This window comes from Manacus candei, unplaced genomic scaffold, assembly GCF_025592945.1.
Source record: "Manacus candei isolate 608988 ecotype Guabito, Panama unplaced genomic scaffold, ASM2559294v1 h1tg000056l, whole genome shotgun sequence".
NCBI classification, from domain to species: Eukaryota; Metazoa; Chordata; class Aves; order Passeriformes; family Pipridae; genus Manacus; species Manacus candei.
In genome coordinates, this window is record NW_026138104.1 from 4,562,290 (window position 1) to 4,585,280 (window position 22,991).

Consider the following 22,991-nt stretch of genomic DNA (forward strand, 5'->3'; position numbering starts at 1 on the left):
CACAGGACAGACACAAGCACCATCTAAACATCTAAGGCTTTGTTATTGTTGTTGTAGGCAGTAGTGTTGAGCTTTGGGAGAGTTTTTACCACAAGTGGGGTTTGTTGAGGCTCTTGAGCACTTAGCATATTGTGACACAAGTGTCTCTGTATTACCATGATGATTATGTTACATTTTTTGGGGGGGGATGGGTAAGAAATTGCCGCCAACTGCTATGATTTTTACCTTTACAAAAGTGGAGTCTTTAAGGAACAGGGGAGAGAGTCTTTTGCACACAGGTTTCTCTTCCTCTCCCAGTACCTTAGTTCCTCTGTTCAATCAAAATATATGTAAAACATATTAGGAACATGATGTGAGGTTTCTTGGTTTTTGTACAGCTCACACTGAATGTCATTTTTTTCTTCTGAGAGTTTCTACTATGAGGAGTAACAATGTTAATTCTAACTTTGACAAAAACTTTTTACATCTGCAATTTTATGTAAGTATTAGCTAAGGAATGTAGTCTTCTGGTTTGGGTTTTTTTTTTCTATTGCAGCTGTATTTCTATGGAGAAAGATGATCTCTCCCTTTCTTCCTGCATCCTTATTGAATCAGTAGTCTTTGTAAAGATGGTATATTGCTGTCACCTTCAAGGGATCACTTTTCAGAAGGGTAAATAATAAAAAAGGTGTAAGTCAGTGGTGAGTCATCTCCAGAAGTGAGATTGAAATGAGGTTGAAATTAAGAACTGAACTTAAATGAAGTTTTTGCTTTTTTTAAAGGTATCAAAATAATCAAATGCTTAAAAGCATAAAGCACCTTTTTTGAAAAGTAAATGCCACTTGACTGTGATGTTCTGTTCTTATGTACAGGATGGATTTTGGGCAGACTATTCTTGTGAAAAAAAAATTGGCTACATCTGTAAGAGGAAACCCATGTCAGCTGGTCCTTCAGAAGAGGAAATCATTGACATGGGCTGCCAGAGAGTAAGTGAAGAAAAAGCTGCCTGATTTGAATATGCTGCCAGGAATGATAAAGAGGAGAAACTGTCACCTAGGTGACAGATAAAACAGGAAAAATGGGTTCTGTGTCGTCATCATCCTAAGAGTTTGCCTTCTCATTTTTTTGGCAGATGGCTTAGGTGATACATATGACTAAACCTAGTCAATGACTGTCATTTGGCTCTTGATACTTCTTTTCGTTTTCCAGAACTTAAGCCAAATCTCCAACCTGTTGTCCCTGCACCAGACCATTTTTCCTCGCTTGGCATTCAAGCTTTCCTAAGGAGTTTTCCTGTACCAGCAGTTGCTCTTCAGCTCTGCCTACAATTTTCTATAAAATTATTCACAGCAGGAAGAGTGTCCTTGTCTAGATACTGTTCTCAGGGCTCTACTGTGGTCTCTGGCAGTGCTCTCTACTTCGGAGAATTTGTTAGCAGTTCCCAAGTAAAATGAATCTCTTGTGCTCCTTCTGAACTGCCAACAGATCTATTGTTTACTTGGCAATGCTCGCCTTCTGGTGACATAACACTCAGTATTTCTAAAAAAGCTACTGTAATTTGTTATGTAATAGGAAATATTACTGAGTTTTTGCCTTCCTTGAAGAAATTGCCTTTTCTCCCATATCTGCTTTATATAGTTGCAGAGGAAGTCTTTGAAGAATTATTACCAGTATTTGTAAAAGAGTACCTGGAATCCTTACAAATATTCAAATGCTGGAGAAGATAAAGGGTTCCTAATGCTTATGGATGTTATCCTTGCCTACAGAACTATGTCCATACTCTTAGAAAAAGTCTCTCATGAGTGAGAAGTTGAAAACCATCAGAAGAAAATTTGTGTGAATTGTGGCTGGTCACAGCAAATTCCTTTTCTGGAAGCATGTTCCTGAGTAAATGACATTTGAATGACAAAACATTAGGAGAGAGTGTTAATGTTAGTTAACAATAAACAAACTTGTTTGAGGTGTCATTCCCTTTCTGAAAAACCAAGCTGAAATTTGCTTTTCAAGACTATGCTTATGATTGCACAACGCCTGTGTGCTAGTTATAATCCTACACTGAGCACAAAAGGTGCACAACCACGCCTCTCATGCCTTTGTGAGTGGAATGTACTGATTCATTAGATGTGAAAACTTATTTGAAACAAAATTTTAAAAAGCTTTGATCCTGACTGTTTCCACTCTGAGTTTTTCAGTTCCATTTTTCCTTTGTCTAGTGGTTAGCTAACAGTGGTATGAATCAGTTTTTAACTTTGTTGGTTTCATTTCTTTGTTTCCTTTCCCCTTTCCTTTGCTTTCACTGCAGCATGCGTGATCACTTCACATTTATTTTGACAGGGCTGGAAAAGACATGGTTTTTATTGTTACTTCATTGGAAATACATCTGTATCATTTTCTCAAGCAAATCAAACCTGTGGAAGGCATCAGGCTTTTTTAGTAACTATTGAAGACAGGTATGTAAAAGACTATTTGTATGAGGGGATCACGTGAGAATTCAACATCGGGGATCACGTGAGAATTCAACATCTAGCATCACCTGCATATCAAAATAAAGACTGATCTGGACAAAAATCTAGCTTAAGAGGGCAGCTATCTGTAGATACAGAACTTCTCACAGTTTTTGCATGTATATTCAAATCCAGAAATCCAGTTTATAGTAAAAGTAGGTCATGGCTGTGAAATCAGCATTGATACAGATGGTTATGTCAAGGAAAAAATAGAATTATGTTTTCTACTTCCTTAATTGTAGTGACTTACTTGAGTAAGGGATACAGAATCCAATTTTGATTATTAAATGAAGAGACATGACTCTGAATTTCGCTCAAAAGGTATTTCAAATGAGCAAGAGGATATAATTTTTAACTATCTGATCTTCTCAAAGTTGAACTAACTTTAACAATTAAATGAGAAACCAAATTATGATAGAAGTGCCTGGTACTTGAAAATCCATCACAATTCAGCCAGGGCTCAGTATGTGCTGAATTTCTGAACCATTGGTGCATATTATTGAGTGTGGAATACTGGAAAAATGAAAGGGTTAAGAAAGAGCTTATTTTGCTTGCAGATGACTTGCATTCCCTTATTTGTTTCTATATAGTCTAAATAAGTATGTTCTAGTGTGAAAGCTCCAGCTGTCACGAATGACAGCTCTCTAAATGTAGGTAGCACTGCAGCTTCCATAAAAATGGTTTGACATTAATGTGGTCTTCAGGCTACACCTTGTTAAGGAGAGACTTTCATTTACTTCGATTTCTTAAGAGTTGTTTGTTTAAACACCAGGCTTTACCTCTGCATAGGTTTGTTGCCCAAATGTAACTTTTCTTGTGTGATTATTGGATCTAATTAACAGTGTTCCTTAGTTTGATAATTTAGTATCATAGTACTCTACTTTCTTCATTAATGCCAAGATTCCTTTTCCAGTTATGGATTTGTCTGAAGCAAGAAGTTATTAAAATACAAGGGTACTAGAAACTCAAAAAATACAGTGGTATAACACATAAGTCATGTCAGGTTTCTTCTTTCCCACCAATTTCATGTCAGTCCATTATTATACCACATTCTTCACTGGACATCCAAAGAGAAGGTAGAATATTGGTATTGAAGCTGACAAAATATCTACTGTGTAATGTTTTTGTTATAGGCTTTGCTCAAGTAAATCCATTCAAGCTATGCTTTCAAAAAGGTACAGAAGTAATTCCGAGAAAAAACAAGCCTTTCACAACTTCTAAAAATAAACTTAATTTTATTAATTTAACGATTGTTTTCTTTTTAACAGATATGAGCAAGCCTATCTGACTAGCCTGGTTGGGCTGAGAACAGAAAGATACTTTTGGATTGGACTTTCAGATGTAGAAGAAAAGGGAACATTCAAGTGGACTAATGGTGAATCTGTCTTATTTACACACTGGAATTCTGAAATGCCTGGTAGGTATGGCTCTCTACTGTTTAATGAGTCCTGTGCCCATAATACATTGCTCACTATTTGAATTTTTTTACTTAATTCTTAGCCCTCTTGCTGGCATAATGACTAATTGTTTTCAAATATGTCTGATTGCTTTCTCCAAGAATCCAATGTTGTTGCCAAGTTCCTGCTTAGTGCTGAAATGAGTTTTTAATATGAACTTGGGAAGAAACTTTTAATTGAAATCAGGTTTCTCATTTGCAACTGTTCTGGGAAAGTCTGTATCTGTACTACTCAGGAAAAACAAGCTCTGCATGCATATTGCACCCTGCTTACAAATCCTGCCTGTTCAGCCATATCTCATAGTACATTTGCTCACTGAATATTCTGAGGTGTGTGAGATAAAAGCATGCATGAAGCAACTCTGGTCCTAGAGAAAATGGGACTGTAGGGAAATATAAGAGGATTGAAATATAGGGATGGGAGGGCATTTAATCTCTGATGTGATCACATCAGAAGGGTGATGGTTGTTAGCATCCAAAGTTCTGCCATGTTGCATTTGCCTTTCAGGAGATCTGCTGATTCTGTTTAATTTCAGTGCCTAACTGCTAACTTGAATGTGTCTGTCTGAGTGGTAAAGCTTATATACGGCAAGTTCATTTTTGAAAATCATAAATCAAATCAGACAAATTTGAGAAACTAGCTCTAACCACATCTTCAGTTTTAGGGGAGAATTTGTTGGATCTAAGGTTATGGTGTTTCACAGGTTTCACAGAATATTCTGAGTTGGAAGGGGCCCACCAGGATTGTCAAGTCTGGCTCTTAAGTGAATGGCCCATACAGTGATCAAACCCACAAACTTTGTGTTATTAACACCATGCTCTAACCAACTGAGCTAATCTCAGGGGTTTCTAGAGTCAGCCCCTGGAAGTGATTTGATGAGAGGCACAATCCTGTGTCTCAGACATGGTTGAATTACATATGTTTTTGCCATTTTTTTTTCTTCATTAATTAGAGTCATAGAATGGTTTGTGTTGGAAGGAACATTTAAAGATCACCTAGTCCTCACTCCCTGTCAGGGACACCTTCCACTAGACCAGGTTGTTCAAAGCCTTGTTCAACCTGGCCTTGATACTTCCAGGGATGGGGCATCCACAGCTCTGGGCAAAATATTCCAGTGTCTCACCATATAGGTGAGACATAAGGTGTCTCACCATAATAAAATCTTCCTTCATTATGGCCAATCTAAACCTACCCTCTTTCATTTTAAAATCATTGCCCCTTGTTCTGTCCCTACAGGCTCTGGTAAAAAGTCTTTCTTCATCTCATAAACCCCCATTAGATATTGAGGAACCATGGTAATGTCTCCCTGGAGCCTTTTCTTCTCTAGGCTGAACAACCCCACTCCTTAAACCTCTCCTCATAGGAGAGGTGTTCTAGCCCTCTGATGATTTTTGTGACCCTCCTGTGGACCTGTTCTAACATCAAAAACATTTTTGACTCTGCACAAAGACTTTACTTCTTTCAGAATAGAATATGAAATTTTCTAAATTCTTATGACCGCCTAAATGTTAGTGTTGTGCATTCTTTTTTACAACCAGGAAGAAAACCAGGTTGCGTTGCTATGAGGACTGGAATCGCAGGTGGATTATGGGATGTAATAAAATGTGAAGAAAAGGCAAAGTTCCTATGTAAAGTGTGGGCAGAAGGAGTGACGCCACCCCCTGTTCCTACAACAACTCCTATTCCCCGATGTCCAGAAGGTTGGGACACAAGCAATCGTATTAGCTTTTGTTTCAAAGTAAGTATGTTGGTTACTTCTTCATTAAGGTAGTTTCTATTCGCTGCACATATGTGCAACAAAAATTGGTATAGATATGTGCTACTGTTTCGTAACCTTACTTACAGATTACATGTAGAAGCCTTCTTCCTTTCTACTGAAGTGCTCATGTTTTTGTTTATTCTGTTAAAGACCGAACTTCAGATTTGAACTTCTGTTCTTATTTTTCCATTCTTTTAAGATTAAAAGTACCTTTCTTCTAGTTGCTGTCTTGCAGCAGATATTCCTTTCAGCAATGCAGTTTGCTAACTTGGCTTAAAGACAGTCATTCTAAGCTTGTGTTTCACAAAGTTGAACACTCCTAAACCCTATATTCAAAGTTTCTGTAATCCCCACAGAACAAGGTAATTGAAACTTAATTCTTTTTGTGTAGCTGATATTGCTTGATCTTTTGATCTATATGATCTATTTTGTCTGACCGCAAAATGCTCTCTCTAGCCTTTTCTAAGAGCAGAGCAAAGAAAAACATGGCTTGAATCACAAGAGTTTTGTCGAGCTCTAGGAGGAGATCTGGCCACCATTAATGGTAAAGAAGAGCAGTTTGTGATACGGCTTTCTATTGTGTGAGTATCTGTAGTGTGATCATCTATTCACTTTAATTAGCCTTTCTGAAATATTTAATTTTAAGTATATGTTTTTACTTCAGTATAAGCCAGTCTGGATTCATTACCTGTATCTGTATCAAATGCATAGCAAAAAAGCAGAGCTGATGAAACACCGGGACTTGTATGACTAGTGACAATCACCTCAAAAGCTAATGCTGAAATGAGATTGAGAAGACATCTATTTGAGGCAAAATTTATCATCTGAAATAAAATTATTAATAAAACTGCAGAGTTGGGGATGTTATAAAATTAACACAGATGCCAGTTGTTTTCATGTAGATAAGTGTACAAATATGGTAGTAGTCATAATAAAAATATGGACAATATGTAGATTTTTGGTCATTTTTATGAACTAATCAGGAAGCAGAAGCAACTTCAAATTATTTTTTTCCTACATAGCGAATGTAAATAGGGTTAATAAGACCCTAAACTACAAAAAGCAGGTGTGAGATTTCTGAATGAGATGAAATCCTCCTAAAAAGCTAACACTTGCAGTATGATCTGAATAGACCAGGCTCAATGATCTTGTACATCCCTGACTAATGGAAGCAAGCCTGAAACGTGGTGGCCCTGCAAAATGCTGTGACCATTCCAGAATCCCAGCTTTGTACTTAGAGTAAGGAAGAAGTCTCAGACGTTTCATTATCGCAAATTGACTCAGTATATTCAGATAAATCTGTAAAGTGTGTCTGCTTGCAGACAAGAATTAGCTCTAGGTGCTATTTTTTAAATGTGATTCAGCTGCAACAAGTAACTTTGTGTTTGAAAACTCCTAAGTACCCTTACAGAGAAAATGGAGAGTTGATCAATGGAAATAAACCATTATGAAAAAGTATTAAGCCACCTTATTTACAGGAGTTGGATTGGATCTGGTAATTTTCTTGATCCATGTTTCAATCTGTCTGAGTAAATGTATAAAAATAACAGCTAGAAGTAGTTGCATTTTAATTTATTTCCACCCTGGTTGTTATTGTTTCTAACAGCCTTAAGGACTATTTTTAGAGAAGCTCTCTTAACTGTTGCAAATTATAGATTATTAAAAATACTGTAATGCCCTGATAAATATTGCATTTATGTTTAAACTTCTTAAAAATGAGACATTTATTACTATGATGTGTTTTTTTTAAGGAAAAATAATTATTACTACCAGAATTTCTGGATAGGTTTATATTACTTGAATCCTGATGATGGTTTTGCTTGGAGTGATGGATCCCCAGTGAGTAATTTAATTTTCCACAGCTGTTGTTTTGCATTCCCTAAGCTTCTCAGTTGTGTGTGGTATATGCATTTCTGTGTAATTTTATGCTTAATCATATCCCTCTACTGTATTGTGCTCTCTTTAGGAAAGCTACTGAATAGCAATTTCATGGCTTGATTTTTTTGGCTAAAATTTTTGATAAAATATGCATTGAATCAACAAGAAAACTAAATATGTGTAAACTAAAAGGATGTTCTTATAAATGCAAGGATTTTTTGAGTAAAATAGTCCATCTTTAGTATTTCTTTTCTTTGCTAATTATCTGAAATAACCTACAATCCATGAAGCTTAAGACAGTTTTTTAATGCCAGTGTGACTTATTGCACTTTAAACTAAGATACAAAACTGTTGAAACAAAAGTGATTTTGGAGATGTGGGTGTACTTCATGCAGTGCTGGTCAAGAGACATTAATGGAAATTTGCAATACAGAAAACTGGAATTGGATTTTACACAGGAAAATTAGAAGAACAGTAATACTCTTCTGAGAAAAATGCTAACATTTTTGTCGTGTCTGAATACTATCTTACTATTTTATTCTTAATACATATTTAGTTAATTTAATATTTACATATAGCGTGCCCCATCATTGTTATTAAATGAATTTTACAGAATTTGGGTCCCCAAAAAAAGTCAATATTCTTCCAAGTGTGAACAGAAACAACTGTTATCTAAGCTGCAGTCCAGTTGCAACCTCAAAAAAAGTTTGAAATGTTAGCATTTGCACAGGGAGACTCCGATTTCCTCTTACCTGTCTTTAAACTGACAGTAGGAACAAGCTGTAGGTCTGTGGTTTGATGCTGTCTCCTCTGTCTATTATTTTATTTCCATATAACATAATCTTCACACAACTTTTTCTGTCATAGGTGAGGTATGAAAACTGGGGCTTTGGAGAACCCAATAATTATCAGGGAATTGAACTTTGTACAGAGATCAGTGGTGGTTCCAGCATGCGTTGGAATGACAGGCACTGCGATTATCTGTATGGGTGGATTTGCCAGATAAGAAAAGGTACAGTTTACTTCTGTGTAATAAAAAGAGATTCTCAGTTGATTTTTTCCCCTAACTTTAAGAAACAAAAATCTTCAAAGAAATTTTCATAAGGTTCTCTTTTAAATTCTCCCTATAAGAATTCTCTTCTGCGGAATGTGAAATATCAAAGTGGTATAAGGATTTTCATGTCTTTGAGGCATTTAAAGATGGAGAGCCTTTGGTGCCTGTTGGGACTGCTCTGTGAACTTTCTCTATGAATTCAGAAAGAGTAACATGATACTCCAAAAATAAGGAATGTTACTTTCATATTTGATATTTCGTTTAGAGAAGTTCATGCCTTCTCCAACAAATCCTATTATGGAATTTTTTTTCTTAGTTGAGTTTCAAGTTTTTAGAAAATAGTTTGCAAATCACTTCACATACTTGATATTGTATGTGTGAAAACTCCTTCCTTTACTTGGCTCAAGTGCTGTTTTTTTCAGCTAAAAGTGTGTAGTTGCAGGATGGAGCCTGGTTTCAAGATACTTTATTTATTTACATGTATATATATATATATTTAATTGCTAAATTCTCTTGAGATGTGAGTTTGGATGCTTTTTATTTACTGAAGACATCAAGACAAAGTTTATAATTCAAGGAAATCTTGAGTTGCCCTAGCTGTGCATCTGCCTAAGTTTGAGCACTTTAGAAAGTGCACATTTAAACGTTTTACTGCATTCCTGTGTTGGGAAGGGGGGGCAAAATAAAGATGATGCATTAGATTATTGACAATAAGGCACCAGCTCTGCTTTATATTGGTGAAGGAATTTCTTAGGCAGATGTTTTCTTATTAAATGTCATTATCTGTGAGATTATATTTTAGCACAAAATAAATTGGTAAACCAAAACCCACAGAGATTTCCTGTATTACAAACTGTTTTCCTGAGATGCTAAAGTTACCATCCCGGAAGCTGTCTCCATGAAGCCACAGCAAGAACAAATAGTGGAACTCTTTGGCCTGAAACTGTCTTTTCAGAAAGGACCAGTTAATTTCTTGGGATCTTTTCCAGTGAGATATCACCTAGGGAAATTTTTAAGATCCAGGTAGAAGTTACTCTCGACAAGAGAAAAATGGAAAGAACCTCACTCCGTAGTAGCTAGGGCACCACATCAGATGATAACCCAACCTGCATTCCTGCTACCTCTGGTTTAAGCCACAATTCATTGGTGACCTTGGGAAAGGAGGGAGAGGGAGATACAAGAGTCAGGAGATACAACTGTCTTAAAGATGTTAAATGCATTGCTAACCATAAAAATCAATTAAATGTATTGAAACATGCCTATCTGTCATAGTAAGTATTTTCTCTTACAGTAGAAATTATACAATCATAATAAATATTTTTTTCTTATAGGGGCAAGCGTAAAGCCTGAACCAACAGAACCTCCTTCACCCAGTAGGTGTTACTGGTATTGCTATTTGTGTGTGTGTATGTTTAAAAGTACTTAAAAAATTTTACTAAGGAGTATGTCTTGTATCTCAGGAACAATATAGTTAGCTTGGCAATTATCTTACAGAATACCAGACTACTGAGGATGGATGGATTTTACATGAAGATAGACAATACTACTTCAGCATTGATATTGTTCCTATGGAAAAAGGTCGGGAGTTCTGCAAAAAGAGCTTTGGAGACCTTGCTGTCATCGAGACTGAAAGTGAAAGAAAGTTCCTCTGGCGATATGTAAGAAAAATCATTAATACTATGAAATAAGCCATCAAAAACAAGTGAGCATGGGGAGAAATCCTTTTCAGCATGGTGTTCTCCCTACAAGTTTTGATAGTGAAATTTCAGTAACACTAAACCAGATTAGTATGAAGAACAAACTCAAGTCAAATTTTTCATAGCTGAGATGAGGACAGTTTTGGTTTGGTTTTTTTGTATAGAAATGAGCACAGTAAGCATTAAATAAATCATAATCTACTTTCCGTATTCAGTGTAGTGATTACACCACCTTATATCTACTGCAGCTCTTAATGTGCTGAGGTAAACACTAATGCTTACTTTTAAGGGATCTGTGGCTTCATTTTAGCAAAAAGTATTGCTAAATTGGTGAGCTATGATTCTATAAGGTGGGTGAGTTAATTAGGGGTAAAGTTTATCAACAGATAAACACAAGATATTGTAAATACTGAATCAAACCAGCAACTGACTGACATTCAGCACTCAGAACATTGACTTTAGGTCTTGTCTGTGTGTCTGGGATATAGTCTATCCAGCAGCCTCTTTTTGGCCCTCAAGTTTGCTCCTTTGCCACCGCCTTCTTGTTTGGAGAATATAATTGTGTAGAAAGAACAAAATGAAGCATTGATTATGCTCTGAGAAAGAGCTTTGAAACTGTATTTCCTATATCTCTGGGGTTGGTTGCCTATTATACTGTCTTGAAGCTACCTTCTTTTTGATCAGAAATGTGCTTAAAAGTCATATTCGAGCTACATAGAACATTTCCTGAACTCACTGAAGAGTGACAGCGAGATGACACAAGGATCTATATCAATTCATATCCAAATTTAGGAAGGCTTATCCCTTGGAAGAAATTTGTCAGATGATTTCCATTGCAGAAACTTTGCAAGACGCGCTGATTTCAGTGGCTTTCAAGTAAAACTGTGAGAAGTGTTGATACAATGACCACACCTTTTGGCCAATGGGGAAGTTTGACTGTGGACTGTCAGCTGTGAGCTGCTTTAACTTAAATGTTGTAGCTAGAGAATATAGCAGTTTATATCCTTTGTAAGTTAGACGTATGTTACTAATTATTAACATAATAGATTTCTATGACAAAAGATGACATTTATACAATTTTAATCTTTGCATTCTAGCTATTGAGAAATGGCAGAAAAGATGCATATTTCATTGGTTTACAACTGAGTATTGACCAACGTACAAGGTAGGTATGATCTGAGTTTTGAATCTCAATTGAAAAATTATTGTATTCTCAAGAGGTTTAATTCCATGTTAATTTAGCTCTAGATTATCCAGGAGAAACACTGCATGTTTCCTAAACAGAGTTCACCCAAAGCTAGCAGAAAAATTACACAGCAGTTAATGTATTTTGAATTTTTATTCAGGAATTCTAGTTTCCTTTATTCTGTGATTTATATTGAAAATATAAATAGATGCCCCAACGGTAAATATATAAGACTTCTAGCAGCTAAAAATGTTCCTTTCACCTGTCCTTAACTGTTGACAACAGACTGTAATAAAGGAACAAATGCAAATTATATTCTTTTTCTAGAACAAAGATAGTTGTTGCACTGTGATGGCCAGCAGGTTTTCAGCAAGCCTTTCTGAATGTCAGTGTGCAGCACCACTTTGATTTTTACACGTGATGTTTATTCAGGCCTGGATTCAGTTCAGCCTGTGTTTTGAAATGCCTGGATAGATGCCTAGTAGTTTTTGGTTCTCCTTATAGTCCACAGTGACAATGAGGAACCTCCAGAGGATAATTAGGATGTTAGGTGAGCCAGGTGACCCTCTAAAAATGAGGAATCTCTGCCTTTCCATTGGTTTTGTAGGGGTCCTCGTGAATATTCTTTTAAGTAGCTTGTGTTTGTGCCTGAAAGATGAACCTGGGTACTTCTGTCACTTGCAGACCAATAGAAATATGTCTCCTAATAATTTACCTGGCTATGATTTTGTTCTTCATTGCTTAATCTGGACGGATGTACAGCTTTGTCAGTGTTTGTATTTTACCTTAAGGTGAGGACACCGTCACAAGAATTTCCCCACAGGTGGTTTGTAATGCCCTTTTGGCCTGCATGGGGGAATGGTCAAACATTTCACCGGTGTTACAAACAGTAACTTTTATCTCTGCAATAGGCGCAGGGAATGTATGCCTTGGGAGATATGGTGAGCATCTGGGCTTTCTCATGCTGAAATGGTATTGGCCCAGATGGTTATTTTGAGCATTGTCCTATCAGTTGTAACAGCATCAGCATATTGCTTAAATGCAGAGTGAGCAAAACACACACACCTATGTCTTTGTGCAGAGAGCGGGTTTCGTGCAATTAGCAAAGAGGCAAGTTGGTCAGAAAACCTTGTACACTTTAAACTGTGAACAGCTATATTAAGCATATTGCAAAATTAGTTTTTGTAACATGGGAGAAATTCTATTTGTATGTTAAAGAAGTGTTTTGTTGGATTTTTTTTCTTAAGCTGGATGGATGGCACTCCAGTGAATTATTTGGCATGGGCACCACACGAACCTAACTTTGCAAATAATGATGAAAACTGTGTAGTTATGTATAAGAACTTAGGTGAGTTTTATATGGTTTTTTATGAATTTCATTATTTGTGTGTTTGTGTCACAACATATTTTTTTCATTTGAGAGGCCCTCCTTCCCCCCACTTTTTTTTTGCTCTTCTGCAATAAGTTATAGCAGCACATCATAGTATTACTTTCAGGACTTATTAGTCTTGTGCTTGCCTTAAGCCTGGCAGGGAGAAGCTCAGATAGAGGTCTGCACTTGTGATTGCTTTTGTGATAATTTTTATTAAAAATATATTTTTATTAAAATTGACCTAATTTTTTATTAAAATTGACCTAATGGGCCACTATAAAGTTTATATTTCTAGTACCTGATTCTGCAAAGCTTTTCACATTCTGTAATTACAGTGGGTATAAAGTGACGTATTTTCCCTAGACACTAATATTGAATGATAATAAACTGAGAGATTCAGATTTGATCTTATCTTTCAACTAAAAGCACTTTGTGTGAGAATCAGTGAAATTGATTTCCATTTAAGCAGCTATGTGGTGTCATACAGTTCCCCATTTATCTTGCACTCAGGATATTGGAATGATATAAACTGTGGTTATCCACATCCCTACATATGTGAAAGGCATAACAGTTCCATTAATTCAACTGTTCCTCCAACAACATTTTCAACTCCAAGAGGATGTCATCCAACTTGGCTTTCCTTTCATAATAAGGTACCATAACAAATACAGTGCATGCTGGATGTTTGGCAAAACATTAAATAGAAAAGAAGGGAATTATTTAATGATATTGTTTCTTATTAGAGTAAAATATTATTAATATTTGCAGAGAACTGGTTGACACATGCTTTTCTTTCTTTGCCCACTGTTTTGATGCTTCTAATGAAGGATATTCAGTTGCAGTCAATAAAAGACATTCTCTAGTCAGCTCTTCAAATGTTTTGATGTGCATTTCCTAAAGAGTTTAGTTAGAACTCCTGACGTATTGATGCCTTGATCTTGATGTTTTTTAACCAAATGATAATGCTTTTTATTGACTACATTTTGTCTTCCTTACCTTTACTTACATGCTATGCTTTGTAGAGTCAAATTAGTAATCAGGCAGTCATGCATAACAGCACTATTAGCTGACTGTTTATAAAAAAGTCAAGTTTTAATTATTTTCTGGGGATTTCAGGTCAAATCTAGTGTGTGTCTTGTTGAGCAAAAGACTTTATTGAGACCTCTAATTTTATAAAGAACCAGGACCAGCACAAAAAGCTCATTTTAAGTTAAATATGTTTTTTCAGATAAATGGATTTCTTTACTGCTTTTTCTCCATCCTGCTTTGTTTAAAGCAGTGGTTTTCAATTGTGAGTGATATTGGAATAAAGATAATATATAAAGAATTTGTTCATATTTTAGTGTTACAAGATATTTGGATCTACAGAAGAGGAACGTGTCACTTGGCATGCTGCACGAACAGCTTGCATGAATTTAGGAGGAAACCTGGCCACTGTCCCTAATGAACAAGTGCAAGGTACCGTGTACAGTTTTGTAGCAACTAAATGAGATGATATTTAATCTTTACAGGTTGGCTGTTGTATTTGAGTGAATATGAACTGGTCTGAATAATGATTGCACACCTGACTTCTGTTCCAAAACATAATTCTTAGAAATTTGCAATGAAGTCTTCACCTGAATCTACCAAATTTTAATGTTGGCTTTTATATATATATATTTATATATATATGTATATATATATATACACACACATATATATACATACATATATATTCTACACACATACATATATGTGTGTATGTGTATTGTCCTGACAGTGAAAGTAGTGAGTTTTTTTCTGCTTACATGTGATGCTAACTAGACCTAGTAATTTCCATTGCAAACACTGTGGTTTCACTAGGTGGCATTAACTCCCTGTATGGCTTTCCTATTAAATCAAGCAGAACACCTTTAGATCAGGATTTGTCTCTGGGCACTTGGAACAGGTTTGACTGCTTATACACCTACCCAGAACTCAGGACATAGATGTGCCACTCTTTTCACTAGAGGAGCTAGTGTTGTGTGAGCAAGTCTGTGTTGTAATCTGAGCAATTAAACAGTTTAAATTTAAATGGCTGACATGAACTTAGTACTAGTTATGTTTTCCACTTGTGAAGATGGAAAGAATCAAACTTTCATTTTTCAAACATATTTAAATTGTTATCCAAAATAATTTCAGCAGTACAGATTTCAGGTGCTGAGTTCATGCACAGGACTTGAATTCTATGTAAAAGAGAAATAAGCAATAAAGATACTAGCACAAAACTATTGTCACTGTTGGAAGTGAAGGCATAAAGGCTTGAGTTCCTGTTACAGTTTCTGACAGAACAGCAATGGCAAAGAAATCTACAGACTTCATTCCTGGAAGAGTAAGTTGCATACATTTAAAAATACCGAGGGGAGGTGAACGATTAACAGAGCAGATAGAAATTCATCTATTCTTTGCAGAGGCAAAAAACCTCATAACAATGACTGTAGCAGTTGGCATAAGCCACAATATATTCACTTTATCAAAATGTTTGATGTGTTGTGGATTAGTGAGTTGCTGAATGCCAGCTGACCTAGCCTGCTCTATTTGTGAGCTAGCCATGTAAGCTAAGATACATAAGCACCCTTCTGGACTGTGCAAAGCTGTGGTAATTGATTTGCTTGTTTTGTTGGGACTCATCTGAAGCATGTCACTTGTGATTCGGTTCCCTGCTAAGGCAGTGCAGGCTATTGCCCAGGCATCAAGGGAAGGAGGAAACACCCTTGCTGTTCTAGAACAGCACTACTTGGGCAGATACACAAATGGAGGTGCTCAGTGGTGCTGTTTGGTGTCATTGCAGGGCAACCACTCAGATGGGACTGTAACAAATGTATGTGATCCCCATGACTGTATATTTCTAAGTCAGTTGTGTGAAAAGGATTCAAAAGTGCCTTGTAACATTATAAAAAACACTTCTGTCATGCTTTTGGGATTTGTCCCAGTGCCAGGTTAGGTACTTAGCTGAAGTATTTTGCCCAAAGCCACAGTTATATATCTGTTTTCCTGTTCATCAAACTCAAAAGTCACCTCCTTTTCATCTTACCTTCTTGTGTTGGGAACAATGGCATGTTGTGTATTTCAGAAAACGTTTTCAATATCACTGATGTCACTGAGGCCAAATATTTAAACTGTCCTTCATTAAAATTATTCTTCTTTTTCTTTGCCTTTTTTTTCTACTTTAGCTTTTCTCACCTTTCATATGAAAGACTTTGATACGGATACATGGATTGGATTAAATGATATAAATCATGAAATGAGGTTCCTCTGGACAGATGGAACAGGAGTTTACTTTACAGACTGGGCCAAAGGCTTCCCATCAGGACACAGCAATTCATACTCATATGACGGCCAGGTAAATAACAATTACAAATTGTTCACTGAAATTTGGTTTTACAGAATCATAGAATCACTTAGATTTGTAAAACTGCTAAGATCATTGAGTCCAGCTGTTAACCCAGCACCACCAAACCATGTCTTTAAGTGCCACATATACACATCTTTTAAATATCTCCAGAGATGGTGACTCAACCACTTTTCCCTGGGCAGCCTGTTCCAGTGCTTGACAACTGCTTTGATAATGAAATTTTTCCTAATATCCAATCTAGTTTTGCCAATCCCTTTGCACAATTTGACACCATTTTCTCTTGTCTTATCACTTGTTACTGGGGAGAAAAGACCAACATCCATCTTGCTTCAGATTACCGTTATGCATTTTTTGTGATTTCAAACATGTTCCTGCTTGTCTCACTACTTTCATACTTTTATACATGTCAGACATAAATCCAAGTAGAGTGAGAGGTTTTGAGCCCTTGTGAAGTTGCTGTATCCTCAGGTGGTGACAGGATCTGTGGAGTGCCTATACAAGACTTGTTTCAGTTTTCAGTTCTCTGTGTCCATGAAGGCTACAGTTGTGCCTGAACTTTGCAGGTTTATCAGCTGGCGTGTAATTTGCAAGGGGGCATTTACAGACTTTTCTCTCAAAGAGGGGGGTGTTAGAAGCAAATAGGCACATTCTGCCAGTCACATTTGCAGGAAGGGCACGAGTCTATAAAAAGACAGCCATTCAGTTGTTGCAAGAAAAAAAAAACAAACAAAACCAGTAAAAAGTCACTTCCCCTATTTCCCTGTCAAACAAACTGATCTGATAGGTCACAGTGTTCCTATCTCTGATCTTACATGTTTAGATAGTTCTCTACTCTGGAACTACAGCACATTATAGTACTAGCTCTATTTCTGTGGACCGCCATTTTCAGTGTAGAAATCTTATTTTGATGTATAATGTCCTTTTTCCTGTTTTCGAAAGTATCACCTGTGAACTTCTGATCTCTAAGGGAGGGAGAAAATCAGGGAGAATTTGGAGTTTAAAAGTATCTTTAAAATATCACTTCTGAAAAGAACAATGTATGTTTTTCTCTTTTTATGTAAAGCAGTAGGCTTTCTATGAAGTCTTACATGAAAACTTATTAAGTCTCTATTTTATAAATTTCAGATTTATTTTTAAGTTTGCTTGATCTTAGCACAAAATGTTATTATAGTTAACAAAATAGTATGCAACTGTTCAGTTTGAAAGATTTAAATCTCAATGCTTTTCACTTGCAAGTGAAGTATTTATCTGTGCATCTCCTCCTGGACAGAAAAAAGCAAACAAGTAAATAGAATAAAATAAATTTGTATGCTTCATTGCACAAAACCATATGTATGCTTCATTGTACCCATGCAGGCTTTGGCATTCACCAGTATTTGTTTAATACGTGCTAAGCTTGGTTCTGAGGTTCTGAAGCTGAAATATCCTTGTGAGGGTAGTACTGACAAATAAATGGCTGCCTTTGGGAAGGAGCCATTCTAACTGCTGAGTGTACTATTACAGCTAGCAACAACAAATTCAAAGAGGCTGATATGTCTGAAATGATGCATTGTTCATTGAGGGTCCAGGGTTTTTTCTGGGGCAAAGTTAACCAGTCTTTTCTATAATAACTGATCTCATTTTTCTTTAAATTATCTGTGACTCCTCTCCATGCTGTATGCCTGGAGATTGAGAATACTGCAGTTTCTCTGGTCTGCTTACTCATCCCAATGTTGTGCAAGAGAAAGCAACATTAAGCAATTTGTGAAGTGTAAGAGGAATAGAACTTCCACATCATAAAACTTATGTTCTTAAATGTTACAAAGATATGAAAGTAAAATTACAGTCTAATTTGTGTCTGAAGATGTAAAAAGGAGACAAAAGTTTTGTATTTGCTTTTTCTAGCTATTTGTAACTGATTTTATATCTTTTTGCTTCAAGGCTGATTGTGTTGTCATGAGAAACAATCCTATTAAGGAAGCAGGAAAGTGGGCTGATCTGAGTTGTGATAACAGCAGAGGATATATATGCCAAATTGATGCAGGTATTTGTCATTTTAGTTAAAACACAGTCATGCCTCATGCTTTTTTCAAGGAATTGCTTAGCTGTATGAATTTCAACATAATTTCACTTCCAATAAAGATAAATGCACAAATTGTTCTTCAGGCAGGAACACGAGGGTCATATGTGTCAGAGGTCCAGTTAGTCATTACTCTCACCTGACCCTTCCCAGTAACTGCTGTGTTGCTATCTTCCTGAGCTGGAATTTGTATCTGCATCTTTGTGTTTAGTATGACCCTTGGTATGACTTTTTGTTCCATGATTTTGTCATTTTCTGAATATACTGGCTTTCAAAACATGTTTTGGAAAATACTTGTTTGTACATGTAGCATGAACTGTCTGGAGTGACACTGTAACTCATCTGCACTGAAGTTGAGTGAAATCACCTCCAAAAAAAGAGACCATAAAGCACTGAAAACCTCTAAGTATATGACTGATTTTTAATAACTGGTCTATTGTGAAGTTTTTAATTTCTTGGGTATAAAAAAAAATATCTGGAAAACAACACAGTTTCTGCAAAAGCTTTCATTTGATGAAAAATACTTTTTAAAGAAATTATGAACTAATTGTGAATAATTTCAGCAATCCTGTTCTTGAGAACTGTACAGAATGCTCCTTTACTGCTTATAAGTGGTTGCTTTAAGCAGCTCTTTTCCTTTCTACAGCTTTGTAATTGATTTTTACTACTATTGGTGGCTTAAAGAACAGTGCATCTAACCCATGCTGATTATAAGTCAGGGAATATGAAATCAAGAAAGAAGGTCTTTGTTTAATTTTATTTGAAACCACTCGAAATCATAATCCCTTTTTGAACAAGTATATGGGTCTTTTTTTATCCTTTATTTTACAGATGCTGAGTTTCTGCCTTCTACAAGCTCATCTCCATCCAACCTTGTCCGTTATGGTAACAGCAGTTATATCTTCATCCATACCAAAATGACATGGGAGGATGCTCAAAAAAACTGCAAACATGATCAGTTTGACCTTTCTAGCATCTTAGACCCCTACAGTAATTCGTTTTTGTGGCTGAAGATATTAAAATATGGGGTGCCTATGTGGATTGGTCTAAACAGTAATGTGGTAAGAACATTAAACTAATTGTTTACATATTGGTCCTAAATACTTTTGTGTATTATAGATCAGAATTCATAGAATCATAGAATCAACCAGGTTGGAAGGGACCTCTGAGATCATCAAGTCCAACCCTTGATCCACTTCTGCCGTGATTACTAGACCATGGCACTAAGTGCCACATCCACTCTCATCTTAAACACCTCCAGGGACAGAGAATCCACCACTTCCCTGGGCAGCCCATTCCAATGCCTGATTACCCTCTCTGTAAAGAATTTCTTCCTAATATCTACCCTAAACCTCCCCTGGCACAGCTTAAGACCATGCCCTCTTGTCTTACTGATAGCTGCCTGGGAGAAGAGACCAACCCCCACCTGGCTACAACCTCCTTTCAGGGAGTTGTAGAGAGTGATGAGGTCTCCCCTGAGTCTCCTCTTCTCCAGGCTGAACAGCCCCAGCTCCCTCAGCCTCTCCTCATAAGACTTGTGCTTGAGTCCCTTCACCATCCTTGTTGCTCTTCTCTGGACCTGCTCCAGCACCTCAATATTCTTCCTGAACTGAGGGGTCCAGAACTGGACACAGTACTCCAGGTGTGGCCTCACCATTCTCTTCTATTAATATGATTAAATTGTATATATTACACATGCTTTCCACGCTATTTCTGTAATATTCCACTATGTGCACTTCCAAATAAAATATTGTAGGCTATCATCTTGAAATATCTCTTTGTATATATGGTCTATTTGATGTAAAATCCACATGTTTTAAGATGTACACAGGAAAACATTTATTCTAAATAAAATACCTAATTTTCAGAAATATAATAAGGTGCTCTTACTATGACTATTTAAACATTTTTGAGGATAGTTAGCAAAATAATTAATTGGTTTACTTAGTTCAATTTTATTTGTCTCCCCTCTCCCAGTTCTTTGATATTTTGATACTTCCTGCAAGTTAAAATACAACGCTTTTTCTTCTTGGCACAGAGACTTGTCCCACACTCACTCCATTTGGCTGATTACATGAAAAAAACAAATGATTGAGCATAACACACCACTTCCTAAAACCCAAAAGATTCCCCTAACTTTGATCAACAGGATGAATCACTGAGTTCCCCAGCTTTGGTGGAAAATGATTACAGTTTCAAATGCACTTCAAGTTAAAATAATCTATGTGTCTTGAAATTTGTGGGGAAACAGATAGTGCATAAACTAGTCATTTGTATTTCGCTCCTACAAATTATTTTAAATGAAATTCTTATTTGTTCCACATTAAAAGTTCAGAATCAACTCAATGTAACCTACTCTGCATTTCCTTTTGCTGAAAAGCGTTTATTGCACTGCTATGTTTCTCAATGAATAGCTGGTTGTCACAACAAAAGTTTCAAAGATGGAACCATTAGTATTTGTTCTTGATTTCTAAAAAAACCCCCAATCTTCTGGCACAAGGTATTACATAGACAGACATTTGACTGATGGAAGAATGGTTAATGCTTAGAGTTTAATCATTCCAGTTAATGTGTTTTGTTCTTAGACCAATGGGAGTTATGAGTGGATTGATAACTGGAGGATGAAGTATACCAAATGGGCTGAAGGGGAACCAAAGCAGAAAATAGGCTGTGTCTATCTAGACATTTCTGGTTCCTGGAAGACAGGATTCTGCAATGAGAGTTACTTCTCTGTTTGCAAAAAATCTGACGGTAAGAACTTCAATCTGACCTTTGCAATTGCAATCAGTATCTCTTCAAATATGCTGGGTTTTATTTCAAGAGTCAAACAGAAATCATTAAAATTTATTTAGATTGAATGGGGCAGGCTACCCTAAAATGAGGGTAAACACATACTAAGAAAGGGCTAGTGGGACTTGTGAATAGCTATCACTTGCCAACAATAATGTTAGATATAATTTTCAAAGATAATGTCCTTTCATTCTGCTATTGAGTAAACATGCCAATAAAAACCCTCAAAAATCAAGAGGCAATGAATTTTAGGGACTAGTCATATATTTTTTAAACTTTTTTTAAACAGTCCAAGCTCCCACCGAGCCCCCTCAACTTCCAGGAAAATGCCCTGAATCAGAAGGGCACAGGTCTTGGATCCCTTTCCGAGGTCATTGCTACTACATTGAATCTTCATCTACAAGAAACTGGGCCCAGGCATCTTTAGAATGTCTTCGACTAGGTGAGTATCTTCCTTAACCAGCACATCTTTCTGACTTGTTTTTCCTATCCGTGGGAAGCTGAACATGTGATATGTGGGTTTTGTGATTTCAAGGATGGTCCAAGTGTTGGAGAAGAAAGTTGCATCCAATTATTGCCTTAATTTGGGAGGTAATGGAAAATAGCCGTCTACCAAAGACACGCGTATGGGACCAGGCACGTGAGGAGCTTTGTGGCCTGGAGTGGAGATCATGAAAGTGGAAAATTTGTATTTTGACCCTGATAGGAGGTAGACAACCTCATTCACAGCAGTCACTACCGCTTATTTTAATGGAATTTTATATCTTTTTTATTCTTGATCTAATTTCCCCCTTGATTATTGCAGTTTTATGCCACTGTAATGAAAGCTATAGCTCTCTAGGCTGGATAATCTATTAGTGAACTAGGGTTACACAGTTTCATTCTCTCAACCTCTTTCTCTGGTAAAGGGATGCAAATTTCATTGTGCTGGGCTTCATATGTCTGTAGCATTGTTGCCGATAGCATTGGTGGTAATGTGACTTTGGTGTCTGACCTCCCATTAAATTATGCAAAGATCTTGTTCACTTTGCCAGTGGAACAGAATATAGATTTATCTTCACTGGAAGTATATTTGACATAAATCAGGTGAATTGCACCCTAGGCCTTCACTGATAATAAACCTACCAGTGAAACCCATGTCAAATATAGACACAGAGATCTGGATAAGAAGACTCTCCCTCTCTCTGCTGGTACTCAGGTTCATTCCTGGGTTCTCATGAGCTCATATATTGACAGGACAGTAAGAATCCTTTTCACTGTGAAACTGATATCTCTAAGAGGTTTTTCTTCCCCTGTGTCTCCCAGGTGCCTCTTTGGTCTCAGTTGAAGATTCAGCTGAAGCCAACTTTCTGACTTACAGCATTGAACCCCTTGAAGGGAAAACATCAACATTTTGGACAGGAATGTACAGAAATGTGGATGGTAATTTCTTTAATTTTGACATCTTTTTGTTTAGTGAATAATTGCCACAAGCTTTTTGACATAAGTGTTGAAAATTTCAGATTATATTTCTGTAATATTTAAATAGTGAAATTAGAAAAGGTAATATATTATCCTCACAGGAGAAACTGGTCAATATCAGTCAAGTGATAACCACTAATATATAACAGAAAGACCAGGCACAGAAACTTCATTTTAGAGGAAGAAAAGTAATTCATAACAAAGTAAGGCACAAAGGAGCATATAGCAGAGTACAGACAGGACCATATTGGGAGCTAAGCCATAGCTCCTCTCAAACATGAAGAGGCCCTGGATCCATGTGCTTTTCATTGAGATACTTCATTTTTTGAGCTACACCTCTAGTGTTTGGAATCACCATCCTGGAATGACTAGTCTCTCACTTTAGTTACAGCTGGCCCTCAGAACAGCTTCACTTCGAAGAT

General features: G+C 36.6%; 1 protein-coding gene across 2 annotated transcripts in view; it reads left to right on the forward strand.

The window, feature by feature from the left end:
- Positions 1-22,991, forward strand: part of LOC127477660 (macrophage mannose receptor 1-like) — a 57,391-nt gene that overhangs the window by 27,153 nt on the left and 7,247 nt on the right. For both annotated transcript variants that reach the window (XM_051802305.1, XM_051802306.1), the window contains exons 9-27: positions 852-965; positions 2,314-2,429; positions 3,752-3,900; positions 5,479-5,678; positions 6,156-6,280; positions 7,451-7,538; positions 8,445-8,589; positions 9,963-10,004; positions 10,126-10,289; positions 11,426-11,493; positions 12,762-12,862; positions 13,397-13,539; positions 14,230-14,344; positions 16,078-16,247; positions 18,180-18,282; positions 19,150-19,379; positions 20,904-21,069; positions 21,398-21,550; positions 22,414-22,530. In XM_051802305.1, the coding sequence (XP_051658265.1) occupies positions 852-965; positions 2,314-2,429; positions 3,752-3,900; positions 5,479-5,678; positions 6,156-6,280; positions 7,451-7,538; positions 8,445-8,589; positions 9,963-10,004; positions 10,126-10,289; positions 11,426-11,493; positions 12,762-12,862; positions 13,397-13,539; positions 14,230-14,344; positions 16,078-16,247; positions 18,180-18,282; positions 19,150-19,379; positions 20,904-21,069; positions 21,398-21,550; positions 22,414-22,530 (2,509 nt within the window). The remainder of the gene's footprint in view (positions 1-851; positions 966-2,313; positions 2,430-3,751; positions 3,901-5,478; positions 5,679-6,155; positions 6,281-7,450; positions 7,539-8,444; positions 8,590-9,962; positions 10,005-10,125; positions 10,290-11,425; positions 11,494-12,761; positions 12,863-13,396; positions 13,540-14,229; positions 14,345-16,077; positions 16,248-18,179; positions 18,283-19,149; positions 19,380-20,903; positions 21,070-21,397; positions 21,551-22,413; positions 22,531-22,991) is intronic.